Source organism: Macaca thibetana, chromosome 20 (genome assembly GCF_024542745.1).
Source record: "Macaca thibetana thibetana isolate TM-01 chromosome 20, ASM2454274v1, whole genome shotgun sequence".
In the NCBI taxonomy this organism is placed as follows: Eukaryota; Metazoa; Chordata; class Mammalia; order Primates; family Cercopithecidae; genus Macaca; species Macaca thibetana.
This window is the reverse complement of record NC_065597.1, coordinates 47,904,565-47,923,322: the sequence shown is the minus strand read 5'-3', so window position 1 is coordinate 47,923,322 and position 18,758 is coordinate 47,904,565. Positions and strand designations below refer to the sequence as shown.

At 52.1% G+C, this 18,758-nt stretch overlaps 2 protein-coding genes across 3 annotated transcripts in view; one reads left to right on the top strand and one right to left on the bottom strand.

Annotated features, from left to right (window-relative positions):
- The window catches only part of ZNF48 (zinc finger protein 48), a 240,731-nt gene extending 228,666 nt beyond the window's left edge, over positions 1-12,065 (top strand). Inside the window, exons 2-4 of one of the 2 annotated variants that reach the window (XM_050773487.1) lie at positions 7,428-7,541; positions 7,743-7,869; positions 9,286-12,065. In XM_050773487.1, coding sequence (XP_050629444.1) covers positions 7,758-7,869; positions 9,286-11,066 — 1,893 coding nt within the window. In that variant the 5' untranslated portion in view covers positions 7,428-7,541; positions 7,743-7,757 and the 3' untranslated portion in view covers positions 11,067-12,065. Of the gene's footprint in view, positions 1-7,405; positions 7,542-7,742; positions 7,870-9,285 lie in introns of those variants that run through there. The other variant, XM_050773488.1, reaches the window with a different exon arrangement.
- Positions 1-18,758, bottom strand: part of CD2BP2 (CD2 cytoplasmic tail binding protein 2) — a 249,448-nt gene that overhangs the window by 38,350 nt on the left and 192,340 nt on the right. The window lies entirely within an intron of this gene.

Here is an 18,758-nt window from a genome sequence, read left to right as displayed (position 1 = left end):
ACCCATGCTTTAGTGTAGTGACACCACAATGACTCATTGCAGCCTCAAACTCCTGGGCTCAAGTGATCCTCCTGCCTCAACCTCCCAGCTAGCTGGGACAATAGTTGTGCACCACGATGCCCAGCTAATTTTTTTTTTTTTTTTTTTTTTTTTTTTGTCAAAGACAGGATCTCAATGTGTTGCTCAGGCTGGTGTCAAACTCCTGGCCTCAAGTGATCCTCCCACCTCGGCCTCCCAAAGTGCTGGGATTATAGGTATGAGCCACTGCACCTGGCCTAATTTTTTTATTTTTTTATTTTTATTGAGACAGAGTCTTGCTCTGTCGCCCAGGCTGGAGTGCAGTGGCACCATCTCAGCTCACTGCAATCTCCGCCTCCCAGCTTCATGCCATTCTCCTGCCTCAACCTCCTGAGTAGCTGGGACTACAGACGCCTGCCACCATGCCTGGCTAATTTTTTTGCATTTTTAGTAGAGATGGAGTTTCACTGTGTTAGCCAGGATGGTCTCGATCTCCTGACCTCATGATCCACCCGCCTTGGCCTCTCGAAGTGTTGGGATTACAGGCGTGAGCCACCGCGCCCGGCCTTTTTCTTTTTCTTCTTCTTTTTTTTTTTTTTTTTTTGAGACAAAGTCTGGCTCTGTCACCCAGGCTGGAGTGCAGTGGCACGATATCGGCTCACTGCAACCTCCACCTTCCCGGGTTCACACCATTCTCCTGCCTCAGCCTCCCGAGTAGCTGGGACTACAGGCGCCGCCATCACGCCCGGCTAATTTTTTTGCATTTTTAGTAGAGACGGGGTTTCACCGTGTTCGCCAGGATGGTCTCGATCTCCTGACCCTGTGATCCGCCCACCTCGGCCTCCCAAAGTGCTGGGATTACAGGCGTGAGCCACCGCGCCCGGCCATCTTTTTCTTCTTTTTTATTTATTTTTAAGACAGAGTTTCGGTGGGGCGCGGTGGCTCACTCCTGTAATCCCAGCACTTTGGGAGGCTGAGGCGGGCGGTTCACCTGAGGTTGGGAGTTCGAGACCAGCCTAGCCAACATGTTGAAACCCTGTCTCCACTAAAAATACAAAAATTAGCCAGGCACGGTGGCGCATGCCTATAATCCCAGCTACTCGGGAGGCTGAGGCAGGAGAATCTCTTGAACCTGGGAGGCGGAGGTTGCACTGAGAAGAGATCAGCCATCGCACTCCAGCCTGGGGGACAAGAGTGAGACTTTGTCTCCAAAACAAAACAAAACAAAACAAAACAAAGAGAGTTTCACTCTTGTCACCCAGGCTGGAGTACGATGGCACGATCTCAACTCACTTCAACCTCTGCCTTCCGGGTTCAAGCGATTCTCCTGCCTCAGCCTCCCAACTAGCTGGGATTACAGGCTCCTGCCACCATACCTGACGAATTTTTGTATTTTTAGTAGACTCAGGGTTTCACCATGTTGTTCAGGCTGATCTCGAACTCCTGACCTCAGGTGCTCTGCTCGCCTTGGCCTCCCAATCACTATCTTTCTATAACCCAATTTTAGTATTTATCCTTCTCGTACGCCTATATATATGTATACATACTGTTTATATTTATAAAAATAGGGTCACACTGTAACTTTGGAAACATGCTTTTGTCACTTCATTTTTTTTTTTTTTAATTTGAGACAGAGTCTTGATCTCCTGACCTCGGACTCCCAAAGTGCTGGGATTATAGGCATGAGCCACTGCGCCCAGCCTTTTTTTTTTTTTTGGACAGGGAGTTTTGCTCTTGTTGCCCAGGCTAGAGTGCAATGGCACGATCTCGGCTCACCACAACCTCTGCCTCCTGGGTTCAAGTGATTCTCCTCCTACCTCAGCCTCCCAAGTAGCTGGGATTACAAGCATGCACCACCAGGTTCGGCTAATTTTGTTTTGTATTTTTAGTAAAGATAGGGTTTCTTCATGTTGGTCAGGCTGGTCTCGAATTCCCAATTTCAGGTGATCCACCCACCTCAGCCTCCCAAAGTGCTGGGATTACAGGTGTAAGCCACCGTGCCAGGCCTGTTCTCTACATCTTTCCATGATATATGCACATGTACATTATCTGTTTTTGTTTTTGTGTTTGTTATAGCTGGGGCTACAGGTGCGCACCACCACACCCAGTTAAGCTTTTTGATTTTTAGTAAAGACAAGATCTTGCTATGTTGCCCAGGCTGGTCTTGAACTCCTGAACTTATATAATCCTCCCTTCTTGATCTCCCAAAGTCCTGGGATTACAGCTGCTGCACCTGGCCCAGGAAGTTATATATTTGAAGCATTTCTACATATTAATCCAGGCCAGGTGCAGTGGCAACAGAGCGAGACCCTGTCTCAAAAAAACGAAACAGTCCAGGCGCAGTGGCCTCGCCTGTAATCCCAGCACTTTGGGAGGTCAACATGAGTGGATCACCTGAGGTCAGGAGTTCAAGACCAGCCTGGCCAACATTGCGACACCCCATCTCTACTAAAAAAAATACAAAAAATTAGCCGAGCGTGGTGCCGCACACCTGTAATCTCAGCTACTCAGGAGGCTGAGGCAGGAGAATTGCTTGAACTCAGGAGGTGGAGGTTGCAGTGAGCTGAGATCGCGCCACTGCACTCCAGCCTGGGTGACAGAGTAAGACTCTATCTCAAAAGAAAATTAAAAATAAAGATAAATAAAAATAAAACAAAAACAACAATAACAAAAAGAAAACGAATTGCCCTGCAGAAAAGGCTCTTGCGGCCGGGCATGGTGGCTCACGCCTGTAATCCCTGCACTTTGGGAAGCTGAGGAAGGCGGATCATGAAATCAGGAGTTAGAGACTAGCCTGGTCAACAAAATGAAACTTCGTCTCTACTAAAAATACAAAAATTAGCTGGGCATGGTAGTGCACTCCTGTAATTCCAGCTACTCGGGAGGCTAAGGCAGGAGAATTGCTTGAACCTGGGAGGTGGAGGTTGTGGTGAGCTGAGATGGTGCCACTGCACTCCAGCCTGAGCAACAGAGTAAGACTCTGTCTTAAAAAAAAAAAAAAAAGAGGCCGGGCGCGGTGGCTCAAGCCTGTAATCCCAGCACTTTGGGAGGCCGAGATGGGCGGATCACGAGGTCAGAAGATCGAGACCATCCTGGCTAACACGGTGAAACCCCGTCTCTACTAAAAAAAAAAAATACAAAAAACTAGCCAGGCGAGGTGGCGGGCGCCTGTAGTCCCAGCTACTCGGGAGGCTGAGGCAGGAGAATGGTGTGAACCCGGGAGGCGGAGCTTGCAGTGAGCTGAGATGGTGCCACTGCACTCCAGCTGGGCGACAGAGCGAGACTCCGTCTCAAAAAAAAAAAAAAAAAAAAAAAAAAAGACTCTTGCTTGGTCATTGTGTTAAATGTAGAGTTTATATGAATTAACAGTGACACCATAGTCCATTTATGTGCTTAATTCCAACTAATTATGACGAATCATTCACACGATATTTGGGGCTTGTTTGCCTCGACAAAGGAAGGCAGTACCTTGAGTTTCATATAGGGCAGTGTGTGGTGGACAGGACAGCTCTCTTCCCATTTAGTAATTATTTAGTAATTTGGATTAGTTCTTTTTTTTTTTTTTTTTTTTTTTTTTGAGACAGGGTCTTGTTCTGTTGCCCAGGCTGGAATGTAGTAGTGCGATCATAGCTTACTGCAGCCTTGAACACCTGGGCTCACTTCTCCCTCCCAAGTAGCTGGGACTAGAGCTTTGCACCACCATCCCTGGCAAATTCTCTTTTTTTTTTTAGTTGGAGTCTCGCTCTGTCACCCAGGCTGGAGTGTAGTGGCGCAATCTGGGCTCACTGCTGCATCCCCTCCCGGGTTCACGTGATTCTCCTGCCTCAGCCTCCTGAGTAGCGGGGACTATAGGCTCCCGCCACCACGCCCAGCTAATTTTTTGTATTTTTAGGAGAGAGGGTGTTTCAACGTGTTAGCCAGGATGGTCTCGATCTCCTGACCTCGTGATCTGCCCGCCTCGACCTCCCAAAGTGCTGGGATTACAGGCGTGAGCCACTGCACCTGGCCAAATAAGCTTACATTCTATCTTCATCTTTCACTGCTTTCCTAATATGTAAACTCACGGCACATTAAAACAGAACTATTCTCTATTTTCCTCTCTGAAGATAGGTCATAATCCATAGTCATCTTTGGATCTCAAGCTTCTAGCACACATTAGGTTTTCTTTTATTTTTATATTTTGAGACGGAGTCTTACTCTGTCGACCAGGCTGGAGTGCAGTGATCTCTGCTCACTGCAACCTCTGCCTCCAGGGTTCAAAGGATTCTCCTGCCTCAGCCTCCTGAGTAGCTGGGATTACAGGTGAGTGCCACCACACCTAGCTAATTTTTTTTATTTTTAGTAGAGACAGGGTTTCACCATGTTGGTCAGGCTGGTCTCAAACCCCTGACCTCACAATCTGCCCGCCTCAGCCTCCCAAAATGCTGGGATTGCAGGTGTGAGCCGCCGTGCCTGGCGGTTTTCTTTTCTTTTGAGACAGAGTTTTGTTCTGTTGCCCAGGATGGAATGCAGTGGTGTGATCTCAGCTCGTTGCAACCTCCAGCTCCCAAGTTCAAGCAATTCTCCTGCCTCAGCCTCCCGAATAACTGGGATTATAGGCGCATACCACCATACCCAGCTAATTTTTGTGTTTTAGTAGAGATGGGGTTTCACCCTGTTGGCCAAACTGGTCTCGAACTCCTGACCTCAGGTGATTCACTTGCCTCAGCCTCCCAAAGTGTGGGGATTATAGGCGTGAGCCACTGATCCCAGCCTAAGGTTTTCTTTTTCTTTCCTTTTCTTTTTTTGTATCTTTGTATTTATTTATTTAATTTTATTTTTTCCTGAGGTGGAGTCTTACTCTGTCGCCCAGGCTGGAGTGCAGTGGCATGATCTCGGCTCACTGGAAGCTCTGCCTCCTGGGTTCATGCCATTCTCCTGCCTCAGCCTCCTGAGTAGCTGGGACTACAGGCGCCCACCACCATGCCCATCTACTTTTTTTGTATTTTTAGTAGAGATGGGGTTTCACCGTGTTAGCCAGGATGGTCTCGATCTCCTGACCTCGTGATCTGCCCACCTCGGCCTCCCAAAGTGTTGGGATTACAGGCATGAGCCACAGCACCCAGCCCTGTATCTTTTTAGAGACAGGGTTTCACCATGTTGGCCAGACTGGTCTCAAACTCCTGACCTCATGTGATTCGCCTGCCTCAGCTTCCCAAAGTGTTGGGATTACAGATATGAGCCACTGCACCCGGCCGGGTCCATACAACTACCTTAACAGTCTCTCCTTTTTTTAGATGGGGTCTCGCTCTATTGCCCAGGCTGAAGTGCAGTGTCACAAACAGGGTTCACAGCAGCCTCTACCTCCTGGGCTCAGGTGATCCTCCTGCCTCAGTCTCCAGTGTAGCCAAGACCACAGATATGTGCTACCATGCACAGCTAAATTTTTGGTTTTTTGTAGAGACAAGGTCCACTTTTTTGCCCAGGCTGGTTTCGAACTACTGGCCTCAAGTGATCCTCCCACCTTGGCCTCCCAAAGTGCTGGGATTACAGGCATGAGCTACTGGGCCCAGCCCGCTCTCTCTTTTTTTTTATTTTTTTGTTATTATACTTTAAGTTCTAGGGTACATGTGCGTAACGTGCAGGTTTGTTTTTTTTGTTTTTTTTGAGACGGAGTCTCAGGCTGTTGCCCAGGCTGGAGTGCAGTGGCGCGATCTCGGCTCACTGCAAGCTCCGCCTCCCGGGTTCCCGCCATTCTCCTGCCTCAGCCTCCTGAGTAGCTGGGACTACAGGCGCCCGCCACCGCGCCCAGCTAATTTTTTGTATTTTTAGTAGAGACGGGGTTTCACTGTGGTCTCGATCTCCTGACCTTGTGATCCGCCCGCCTCGGCCTCCCAAAGTGCTGGGATTACAGGCTTGAGCCACCGCGCCCGGCCTGCAGGTTTGTTACATATGTATACTTGTGCCATGTTGGTGTGTCTCTTTTTTTTTTTTTTTTTTTTTTTTTTTTTTTTGAGACAGGGTCTCGCTCTGTTGACCAGGATGGAGTACAGTGGCATGATGATGGCTCACTGCATCCTTGAATTTCCAGGTTCAGGGAATCCTCCCAGTTGGGATTACAGGGGCAGGCCACCAGGCCCAGCTAAATTCTCTAATTTCAGTGATTTGTGTACTTGCTCCTTTAGACTGGTAGCTCTCCAAGGACAAATCTTGCAGGTGTTTCAACTCTTTATCCCCAACTGTTGGCTTAGCACTAAGATGCTAATAAATGTGAATTAATACACAAACCACAGTTACCCCCACCATCATTGGCAGAGGGGCTGAAGACACCTCCAGACACTCTCTCCACCCCAAAACCAAGCCCGCCCAGTGGGCGGATACTGGGATCTTGCTCCTGGGGCCTGGGAACCTGGGAACACAGCTCCAGCCAGGGCCCCACCAGGATGGGAAACAGGGCTTGTTCTTCAGCCTCTCCCTGAGCCTGGCCTTTGTAGTGCTGCCGACCTGTCCGGAGTCTTTCTGGCCGCCTCTTTGTGTCTCTTTCTCTTTGTCTCTGCCCGTTTCGCTGACTGCCGTCTTTTGTTCCTCTGCTCCTGGGCCTGTTTCTCTCCAGGCTCCCAGCCTCTTCTTACTGCTCCTCGGACTCTGCGTCAATGACTTTATCTCTTATTCGTTTCTACGTCTCTTTGTCTCTAGCGGCCAATCTTTGGCTCCCCGTATTTTTGGTCAGCCGCTGTCCCTCGGTCTCTCTCTGCCCTTGCGTCCTCTGTGACTCAAGGCTCTGATGTGAGTCTCTGGCTCAGGGTCTGTGTTCCGGGCCCCAGGTCTGATTCCATTTCCCCAGCAGCATTTACCCGGTGTCTGCCTCTAGCCTCTGCTCTTGCCTCGGTCTCCCCAGCCCAGCCCCCATTCCACCCCCACCCCCACCCCCACCCCGGGCCCTCGGCCTCTCGGACCAGCCCCGCTTTGTTTCCCATGTCTCGGCGCCCCGCCCCGCCCCGTCTGGGGTCTCCGCCGCCCTTTGTCTGCCTTGGTCTCTCCCCCACCCCCTTCCCCGAGTCCGTCTTTGGATCCCTCTTTCTTTGTCTCTCCCAGGCCGGGGTGGCTGGCGCAGTCGGCCGGCCCCGGAGGTCGGCGCGGGTGGCCGGAGACACACAGCCACAATTGCGAAGAGCCTCGGGCCTCATTACCCAGCTGCAGCCCAGGAGGCACACGGTTAATACCACCGAGTTCGGGCCGCCGTCCTCGGCTTAGAGTAGCCCCTGGGCCGCACGCTGCCGCCCGCGGGCCACCGAGCTCCCGCCGACGCAGGCGACCCCCACAGGCGCGTAGCTCCTCCAAGGTCCTAGAGCGGCTCCGTGCGGCCCCGCGCTTCCGCTTCCCGTCCCCGCCCCCGGCGGCCGCCCCCGGGACGGCTGGGTCCGAGCCCCCTCCTGGCTTGGCGCGGAGCCCGCATCCCGGAGCCGCTGGCGGCTCGGGCACCCGCATCCCGCTGAGGAGCTCCGGAGGGCGCCGGGGTGGCGGAGCCGGCGTCGGCCGGCAAGGTGAGAGCGGCGGCTGCGCGCCGAGAGGAGCAGCAGGTGCAGGGGCGGTCGGCGGCGCGGGCGGGGGGCACCCGGAGCCGCGCCCGTACCTGGGACCCGACGCCACCCGGTGCCAACGCTGGCCGGCAGAGGGCAGCGGCAGGGCGCCGCGGGCCACACATGGCTGTGTGACCGCGGGATGCTGTCTGTCCTCTTGCTCAGGGCGGCGTGCCGGCGATGGAGCGCGCGGTAGAGCCCTGGGGCCCGGATCTCCACGGCCAGGAGGAGAGGGAGCCGCTGAGAGGCGCCCGCACAGGTGAGGGCCTCGGCCGTGCGCCACCACGGACAGGTAACGGCCGGTGGGGACTGCGATGCTTGGCTTTGTCCGGCCGAGATGCAGGAAGATCGGACGTGAGCTGTGCCTCCGGGGAGAAAGGGGGAGGGGAGCAAACATCGAGGGAGGGAACGGAGCTTTCCGAACACCTACTGTGCACCAGGCCGGGAGGGGCTCTTCACGGCCTCTGCCCCCTCCCCCACGGCCTTTCTCGTCCTCTCTGCCTCTGCCCTACTTCAGGTTTCATTCTGTTTTATCCTGGCAATTGCAGTAGCCTCCTCTCTGCCCCTTTCTCTTCACTGATGCATTCTGCCGCCAGATTGATCTAAGTCCAGATATAATCCTGTGTCTCTTCTGGAAAACCTTCCCTAGCGTCCCCTTGTCTCCTAATTAAAAGCCTTAGCTAGTGTCCAATCCAAACCGTGCGTGCTCAGGCTAGTGCCAACATCCTTTGACACCTTATCTTCCATTCCACTCCATTATTTTCTCGTCGCTCTGCCGTAATGCCAGTTCCTACTTCCTTATCTCCTATCTCTCTTGTGACAACATAGTTATTCTGAACTCACAATTATAACCATTGACACTTTATCTTATCTCTCCTACCACCCTAAGCTTCTTGAGGAAGGGATGTGTGCCTGGGTTCTCTCAGGTACACACAGGATAACTGATGTAATAAATTACTGAATGGGCTAATATAAGATAATAATAGCAAATACTAGGTTTTCAAAATAGACAGTATAATGCAGGGATTAACATGGGATTGAGTGTCAGACAGACCTTAAGACACCAGGCTTTGCTACTTTCTTTTTTTTTTTTTGGCGACAGGGTCTCACTGTGTCACCCAGGCTAGAGTGGCACAATCACAGCTCACTGCAGCCTACACCTCCTGGGCTCAAGTGATCCTCCTACCTCAGCCTCCCAGTAGCTGGGACCACAGGTGCGCACCACCATGCCCAGCTAATTTTTGTATTTTTTTGTAAAGATGGGGTCTCACCATGTTGCCCAGGCTGGTTTCTAACTCCTGGGCTTAAGTGATCCACCCACCTCGGCCTCCCAAAGTGCTAGGATTACAGGTGTGAGCCACCTTGCTGGCCTGGCTTTGCTACTTTCTAACCTTTCTAACCTCCAGCAAAGGGACTTAAATTCTCTGAGTCTTTCCATGCCTGTAATATGGGGATAGTCATAGTGTTATAGTATTGTTTGCAAGGATTGAATACTAATGCTGAGTTCGGTGAATGGCATACATTAAGGGCCCAGTTAAAACAAGTTTTTATTGCGAGGCACAGATAGTAAGTGCACCAGAGGTTGACAGGAGACAGATTGGGGCTCCCATGACCACAGATTGTCAAGGGAGTCTTCCTGGAGAGGTTGCTGTCAAAGATAAGGACTGAGCCAAAGGGGAGGGTCTACAACTTCCTTTTCTTTCCTCAGGTCTAGGGAGTGAGAACGTGATTTCCCAGCCGAATGAGTTCGAACATACCCCACAGGAAGATGGCTTGGGGTTCAAGGAAGAAGAAGATTTGGCCCCAGATCATGAAGTAGGAAATGCCTCTCTCAAACCTGAAGGCATCCAGAACTGGGATGACTTATGGGTCCAGAGAGAGGGTCTAGGAAAGCCTCAGCCTCAGGACAGAGGCCCCCGGCTCCTGGGTGAACCACGCTGGGGCCAGGCTAGTAGTGATCGGGCCGCTGTGTGTGGTGAGTGTGGCAAGAGCTTCAGGCAGATGTCAGATCTGGTGAAACACCAGCGGACCCACACGGGGGAGAAACCCTACAAGTGTGGGGTCTGTGGCAAGGGCTTTGGGGATAGCTCTGCCCGGATCAAACACCAGCGGACTCATAGTGGGGAGAAGCCCTATAGAGCCCGGCCACCAGCCCAGGGTCCCCCAAAGATTCCTCGGTCCCGGATCCCTGCTGGTGAGCGCCCCACTATCTGTGGTGAATGTGGCAAGAGCTTCCGGCAGAGTTCTGACCTGGTGAAACACCAGCGGACACACACTGGTGAGAAGCCCTACAAGTGTGGCATATGTGGCAAGGGCTTTGGTGACAGTTCCGCCCGCATCAAGCACCAGCGGACACACCGGGGGGAGCAGCCCCCCCGACCAGTGGTGCCCCGACGGCAGCCATCTCGGGCAGCCACAGCAGCTACCCAGGGACCGAAGGCCCAGGACAAGCCATATATCTGCACTGATTGCGGCAAAAGGTTTGTGCTCAGCTGCAGCCTCCTGAGTCACCAGCGCAGTCACTTGGGGCCCAAGCCCTTTGGCTGTGATGTGTGTGGAAAGGAGTTTGCCCGGGGATCCGACCTGGTGAAGCACCTGCGGGTACACACGGGTGAGAAGCCCTACCTCTGCCCAGAGTGCGGCAAGGGTTTCGCGGACAGCTCCGCCCGAGTCAAACACCTCCGCACCCACAGTGGCGAGAGGCCCCATGCCTGCCCAGAATGCGACCGTACCTTCAGCCTCAGCTCTACCCTTCTTCGCCACCGCCTCACTCACATGGAGCCCCAGGACTTCAGCTTCCCAGGCTATCCCCTACCTGCTCTGATCCCCAGCCCACCCCCACCTCCTCTGGGCACCAGCCCCCCGCTGACACCTCGAAGTCCCTCACACTCTGGTGAGCCTTTTGGCCTGCCTGGCTTGGAGCCGGAGCCTGGGGGCCCACAGGCCGGGGAGCCACCCCCACCACTGGCGGGCGACAAGCCCCACAAGTGCCCTGAGTGTGGCAAGGGCTTCCGCCGAAGCTCTGACCTGGTGAAACACCATCGCGTGCACACAGGGGAGAAACCCTACCTCTGTCCTGAATGCGGCAAGGGTTTTGCTGACAGCTCAGCCCGAGTCAAGCACCTCCGCACCCACCGTGGTGAACGGGCCCGGCCACCACCACCATCCACTCTCCTGCGGCCACATAACCCACCTGGCCCAGTACCCACAGCCCCTCGACCCCGAGTTCGGGCCCAGCCTTCTGGACCCAGCCAGCCCCACGTGTGTGGCTTCTGTGGGAAGGAGTTCCCCCGAAGCTCAGATCTGGTCAAACACAGGCGTACACACACAGGGGAGAAGCCATACAAGTGTGCAGAGTGTGGCAAGGGTTTTGGTGACAGTTCTGCCCGCATCAAGCACCAACGTGGGCACCTGGTCCTGAGGCCCTTTGGGATAGGGGATGGTAGGGCAAGGCCCCTCAAGCAGGAGGCACCAACAGGACTGGAATGACAGGTCCAGGGAGGGTGGAGGCCCAGGAGACCAAAGGGAGGGGCTCTGCTTCTTAGCAAAGAAAGGGCCTGGGAGGTGGTGGGAGGGAGAAGGAAGGGAAGAAAGGGGAGGAAGGAGAATAGATAGAAATAGGGATTGGAGAGAGTAACCTTGAAGCTCAGGAAACTGTCCTGGCTGGGCCCAGTCAGGATCTTGCCAGGACGGGCTGTACCCCTGGCTTCTAGAAGACTGCCTAGCACATAGTAGGCATTCGATACTTGTTGAATAAATAAACTGGCTTTCACCTGAGGACTCAACCCTGAATTCCTGTTGCCTCATCTGTTAAGAACTGACACTTTCCCCTTGCTGGGCAGGTAGTACACACCTGTAATCCCAGCACTTTGGGGGGATGAGGTGGGAGAGTCACTTGAGCCCAAAAGTTTGAGGCTGCAGTAAGCTGATTGCACCACTGATGCCTCCCAACCTTGCTCTGGGAGACCAACGCCTGAACCAGGGTTTGTTTACCTTTTGAGCTGCAGTGATGGAGCTTCTGGAATTTAAGGTAATGGGATGAGGCAGGGGTATCTTGATCATCCGGATGGGGCAAATACTGCTCTGTGGCATGGTGGTACCCACCCCTATGGAGGGGCACTCTTGGACAGAGCCCAGACCTTTGTGCCCTGGAGGGAGCCAACCCAACCTGACACGGAGACACTGGCAGAATAGACCAGAGACAGAAGGTGCACTCATGGTATCCAGCCTGGATGCCAAGCCCCAGTCCTGGTGGATAGCAGAGGCCAGCTGGCTGGGAGAAAGGCAGGACGCCCTGAGGCCTGGCAGCCACATTTCCATGTGTCTTTACCAATAAACGATTCTCGTCTGAGGCTTGGACTGTGTGTGTGTACACACAGGCATGAAAAAGGTGGAAAGGGGTGTCTGCGGGCAAAATTCAAACTGTAAATTTTGTATGGTTCCCTTGCTCTGTTTGAGCCCATTAAATAAAGAGGTTGTCTTGGCGTAGTCAGCGGCTTTCTGGCTCCGACGTCTGGTTCAAAAACAGCCGCCAGCTGCATCAGCCGATGCCCCGCCTGAGGTCTGGCTGCCCGCAGGCACCACCTACGCCACAGCATCCAGCGCGACCCTTAAAAGGAAAACCGCGCGGCACTCCAGAGGGAAGGCAGCGAGGAGGAGGAGGAGGGGGCGTGCGGGGGGCGCTGTTGCTATGGCGACGGCTCTCGGCGGGAGGCGGCCCACAGGTCTGGAACCTGCGTGGAAAGCCCGGACGCCGGCGCGCCGCCCACCGGGACCTGGGAAACCCGACATCCGAGACCCTTTTTATGCGTCGGCAAAAGAGTCATTCGGCTGCACGGCCCAAAGGGAGGGCAAACAGAGTGCTCCTTCACCCCCAAAAAAGCCCGCCGGATTTCTCACCGCCCTGCGGGGCCTCGGAAGCACGTCTGCAATCCCTCGCGTTTTGAGAACCACTGGCCAGATCGGCCAGAGATTAAAGAAAAAAAAAGTCCAGGGCGATTCTCCCCTCTAAGCAATGAAGGCAACGAAATACAGGCTCTCAAGTTCCCGCCCCCCGCTCTCCGCGATCTCCGTGCGGGAAGAATCCCTGGACGGGTTCTCGCGAGATCGTAAGCACAGGCCTGGCTTCCCTAGAAACGGACCAGGGCTGGCTGCAGTGCGGCTCCTCCTGCTCCGCCCGCGCTTTCCAAATTGCTGGGCTCTCAAAACCCTAGAACCCTGCGTTCGGGGCTGGGGCTCTTGATGGCCTGAGGGGAGCTCTTTGGGGCTTCTGGAAGTTCCTTCTTCCTGGTTTTCCTAGCTCCCTTCCCTACCAGTGTGCCCTCCAAGCCGACCTTCAGTGAACTTTCTTTTCTTTTTTTTTTTTTGAGACGGAGTCTCGCTCTGTCGCCCAGGCTGGAGTGCAGTGGCGCAATCTCGGCTCACTGCAAGCTCCGCCTCCCGGGTTCACGCCATTCTCTGGCCTCAGCCTCCCGAGTAGCTGGGACTACAGGCGCCCGCCACTGCACCCGGCTAATTTTTTCTATTTTTAGTAGAGACGGGGTTTCACCATGGTCTCGATCTCCTGACCTCGTGATCCGCCCACCTCAGCCTTCCAAAGTGCTGGGATTACAGGCGTGAGCCACCACGCCTGGCCACTTTCTTTTCTTGATTTCTTTCTTTCTTTTTTTTTTGAGACGGAGTCTCACTCTGTCGCTTAGGCTAGAGTGCAGTGGCAGGATCTTCAGCTTACTGCAACCTCCGCTCGGGTTCAAGCGATTCTCCTGCCCCAGCCTCCCTAGTAGCTGGGATTAAGCCACCACGCCCAGCTAACTTTTTTTATTTTTAGTAGGGACGGGATTTCACCATGTTGGCCAGGCTGGTCTCGAGCTCCTGACCTCAGGTGATCTGCCCGCCTCTGCCTCCCAAAGTGCTGGGATTTATAGGCATGAGCCACCGTGCCTGGCCTGCTTTCTAAAATTACATCTGGCCATGTCACTCCCCCATTAAAACCCCACTGGATCACCTCTACATGCTGTCCCTAAAGCCTAACTTTCATTGGCACTCAAGCCCTTCCACTTGTGTAGTTTCAGCCCTGGGCTCCTTAAATGTGGTTTCCTTTACTTGGAATGCTCCTCCACCACTACCCACCTCTTGTTAATCTCCTCTGTCAAAACACCTCAAGCACTACTTCCTCCAAGAAGCCTACTCTGACCCTCCAGCCTGGGTTAGTTAGAATCCCCTTCTCTGAGCAACCCCCCTCTCTGAGCACCTAACACATGAAGAGCTTCTTGAGGGTAATAAGTTACTCACTCAACAGCTGCACCTGTTGTGTGCTGTGTACTGGGATAGAAAGATAAAGACAAAGTCCCTGACCTGTTTTTATGCGGGAGATAGACATTGAACAAATAATTACAAGTGAGGTGAGAAATGTCCAGCAAACCTATGAGCGGGAGAGAATCCTCTGTGATCCAAAGGCCTCTCCATGCCAGGTGCGGTGGCTCAGGTCTGTCATCCCAGCATTTTGGGAGGTTGAGGCAGGAGGCCAGGAGGCCAGGAGTTCGAGACCAGACTGGGCAACATAGTTAGACATCTCTACAAAAAATACAAAAATTAGGTGGAACGCACCTGTAGTCCCAGCAACTCAAGAGGCTGAGGTGGGAGGATCGCTTGGGCCCAGGAAGTTGAGGCTGCAGTGAGCCATGATCACTCCAATGCACTCCATCCTGGGCAAAAGAGCGAGATCCTGTCTCCAAAAAACAAAAACGACTCCTGCCACCACCAAAAAATACTGTAGTCCCAGCTACTTGGGAGGCTGAGGCAGGAGGATCGCTTGAGCCTGGGAGGTGGAGGTTGCAGTGAGCTGTGACTGCACACTGCACTCCAGCCTGGGGGACAGAGTGAGACCCTGTATCAAAACAAACAAACAAACAAAAAAACATATATATATATATATATATATTTCCACAACCTACTGCCTCCTGGCCAATCTGGCAAACTCCCACTCATCTTTAGTTTTTGTTTGTTTGTTTGTTTTTTTAGAGATGGGGTCTCACTATATTGCCCAGGCTGGAATACAGTAGCTATTCACAGGCACAAACATAGTGCACTATAGCATTGAACCCCTGGGCTCCAGCAGTCCTCCTGCCTCAGCCTCCTAAGTAGCTAGGACCATAGGTGTGCATCACTACACCTGACACCCACTCATCTTTCAAGGTTCTTCACAGTTACCTTCTCAGTGAGACCTGCACCAAATACCTAATACCCGCAAAGGAGTTGTTCACTTACCCCACTCTTCTCCTGCCAGAACACCCTATTGTCCTTTTCATATATCACTCATACTGTATATTTATATGTATTTTTTAAATCAGAAGCTTCTTTTTTTAAATTTTTTTATTTTTTGAGACAGGGTCTCACTTTGTCACCCAGGCTGGAGTGCAGCATGCAATATCGGCTCACTGCAGCCTCGACCTCCCTGATTCAAGTGCTCCTCCTTCCTCAGCCACACAGGTATCTGGGACTACAGGCATGTGCACCATTATGCTCAGCTAATTTTTTTTTTTTTTTTTGGTGATTTTTGTAGAAACGGGGTTTCACCACATTTCCCAGGCTGGTCTCCAACTCCTGAGCTCAAGCAATCCACCTGCCTCAACCTCCCAAAGTGCTACGATTACAGGTGAGAGCCACTGTGTCCCGCCCACAAGCTTCTCTTTCTCCTTCTCCGTTTTTTTTTTTTTTTTTTTTTTTTGAGACGGAGTCTCGCTGTGTCGCCCAGGCTGGAGTGCAGTGGTGCGATCTCGGCTCACTGCAAGCTCCGCCTCCCGGGTTCACGCCATTCTCCCGCCTCAGCCTCCGAGTAGCTGGGACTACAGGCGCCCGCCACCACGCCCGGCTAGTTTTTTGTATTTTTAGTAGAGACGGGGTTTCACCATGTTAGCCAGGATGGTCTCGATCTCCTGACCTCGTGATCCACCCGCCTCGGCCTCCCAAAGTGCTGGGATTACAGGCTTGAGCCACCGCGCCCGGCCTTTTTTTTTTTTTTTTTTTTTTAAGACAGGGTCTTGCTCTGTTGCCCAGGCTGGAGTGCAGCAGCACAATCTCAGCTCACTGCAACCTCCACCTCCTGGGTTCAAGCGATTCTCATGCCTCAGCCTCCCGAGTATCTGGGATTACAGGCATGTGCCACTATGCCCAGCTAATTTTTGTATTTTTAGTAAAGACAGGGTTTCACCATGTTGGCCAGACTGGTCTTGAACTCCTGACCTCAAGTGACTACTTGCCTTGGACTCCCAAAGCGTTGGTATTACAGGTATGGGCCATTGCTCCCAGCCCCAAAAACTTCTTTTTGTTTTTTTCTGAGACAGAGTTTAAGCGATTCTCCTGCTCAGCCTCCCAAGTAGCTGGGACTATAGACATGCGCCACTACGCTCGGCTAATTTTTGTATTTTTAGTAGAGATGGGGTTTCATTATGTTGGCCAGGCTGGTCTCGAACTCCTGACCTCAGGTGATCCACCTGCCTCGGCCTCCCAAAGTGCTGGGATTATAGGCATGACCACCGCGTGTGGCCCAAAAACTTCTTTACTAGACTATGAGATCCTCAAGAACATGAACTAGATCGTATTGCAAGTAGATACCTGTACATGATTGCAGGGCACATCAATGGAGCCCTTTACCTTCTTTTTCCAAGTTCCTGTTTAAAATAGCAGGAGGCTCCTTCCAGTAGGGCTTTCACTGCCAGAGACAGGCTCCTGGCTGAGTCTCCTCACTGATTCTCTTTTAATCAGGGTGAGATGCATTGCTTTCGCTAGAGGTTGGGTTCTGGCCAAGTTTACCCCCTGCCTACCTCTCCTCCATCTCCCCTGCTGCATTTCCCCTTGTTCATTCCTTTGGATGCTCAGATCCAGCAACACAAGCCTTCTTCCTATTCCTCAAACACACCAAAATTCTTCTCCAAGGCCTCTGCAGTTCAGTCTCAAACACTAGTCTTCCAGATTTTCAAATGGCTGACCCTTTCTCATCATTAAAGGTTCATCTCAAATATTGTATCCAGGCCAGATGCGGTGGCTCACACCTATAATCCCAGCACTTTGGGAGGCCGAAGCGGGTGGATCACTTGAGGTCAGGAGTTTGAGACCAGCCTGGCTCACATAGTGAAACCCCTGTCTCTACTGAAAATACAAAAAATTAGCCAGGCGTGGTGGCAGGTGCCTGTAATCCTAGCTACTCGGGAGGCTGAGGCAGGAGAATTACTTGAACCCGGGAGGCGGAGGTTGCAGCGAGCCAAGATCCCGCCACTGTACACCAGCCAGGGCGACAGTTGGAGACTCCGTCTCAAACAAACAAATAAACAAACAAAATATTGTATCCAGGCTGGGCACAGTGGCTCACGCCTGTAATCCCAGCACTTTGGGAGGCCAAGGCAGGTGGATCACTTGAGGTCAGGAGTTCAAGACCAGCCTGGCCAACATGGAGAAACCCTGTCTCTACCAAAAATATAAAAAAATTAGTTGAGTGTGGTGGTGCACACCTGTAATCTCAGCTACTCGGAGGCTGAGGCAGGAGAATCCCTTGAACTTGGGAGGTGGAGGTTGCAATTGAGTCAAGATCGTGCCACTGCACTCCAACCTAGGTGACAGAGTGAGACTCCATCTCAAAAAAAAAAAAAAAAATTGTATCCTGAGACGCCTTCCCTGCCTGCCCCTGTTACCATAGCCGCTCCCTGTTGGATCATCTTGTCAGATTTCCCTCGTTGCACCTATTATTATCTGATATTATCTTCCTTATTTACATGTTTACATTTTTTTTGCACCCTTAGTAGTGCCACAAGAGCCAAGATTTTTATGTTTTGTTCACTACTACATCTCCCATACCTAGAATGGTGACAGGTACATAGGACTCAATAAATACTCAGAGAGGCTGGGTGTGGTGGCTCAAGCCTTTAATTCCAGCACTTTGGGAGGCCGAGGCGGGTGGATCACGAGGTCGGGGTTTGAGACCAGCCTGGCCAACATGGTGAAACCCTGTCTCTACAAAATATACAAAAATAGCCGGGTGTGGTGGTGTGTGCCTGTAATCCCACCTACTTGGGAAGCTGAGGCAGGAGAATCACTTGAGCCTGGGAAGCGGACGTTGCAGTGAGCCTAGACTGTGCCATTGCACTCCAACCTGGGTGACAGAGCAAGACTCCATCTCAAAAAAAAAAAAAAAAATACTCAGAGAATGAACACAATAAAGTGGCTTTTGGGGATCATGTGTGAGTATCCAGGCATTTGATTCCTTTTCCCAGCTCTGCGAAAGAGCCAACTTTATAACTTAATTCCTGAGAGGTAATTTGGTGCAATAGAAGAGCACAAGCTTTGCATCTGCTGCTTGCCAGCTGTGTGACTTTGAGCAAATTACTCAACTTCTCTAAGCTTCAGTTTCCTCTTTTGTCCAATGGAGATATTATTGATCCCAACAAGGCTGTTGTAAAGAGACAACATAGGACTTGTAAGCACTTATTGAATGTTATTTCTCTTTTCCTTCATGATTTCTGAATCTTAGTTGCCCCATTCATAAAATGGGAGACTTGCATATCTGCTTTTTCCTTTTTAAATTTAATTTAATTTATTTTTATTTTTTGAGACAGAGTCTCACTCAGTCACCCAGGCTGGAGTGCAGTGGCGCGATCACAGCTCACTGCAAGCTCCACCTCCCGGGTTCACGCCATCCTCCTGCCTCAGCCTCCCCAGTAGCTGGGACTATAGGCGCCCACCACTATGCTCGGCTAATTTTTTTGTATTTTTAGTAGAGACGGAGGTTTCACCGTGTTAGCCAGGATGGTCTCGATCTCCTGACCTCGTGATCCGCCCGTCTCTGCCTCCCAAATGCTGGGATTACAGGCGTGAGCCACCTCGCCCGGCTAATATCTGCTTTTTCAAGCGAAGTGGCTATTTTTCAAAGGAAGCGGAATTTGTATATTTTCATATAAAATATATTTTTATATTAAATATTCCAATTTATTTTTTTTTCCTTGAGACAGAGTTTCGATCTTATTGCCCAGGTTGGAGTGCAATGGCGCGATCTCGGCTCACTGTAACCACTGCCTCCCGAGTTCAAGTGATTCTCATGCCTCAGCCTCTGGAGTAGCTGGGATTACAGGCGTGCACCACCACGCTGGGCTAATTTTTGTCTTTTTAGTAGAGACGGGATTTCACCATGTT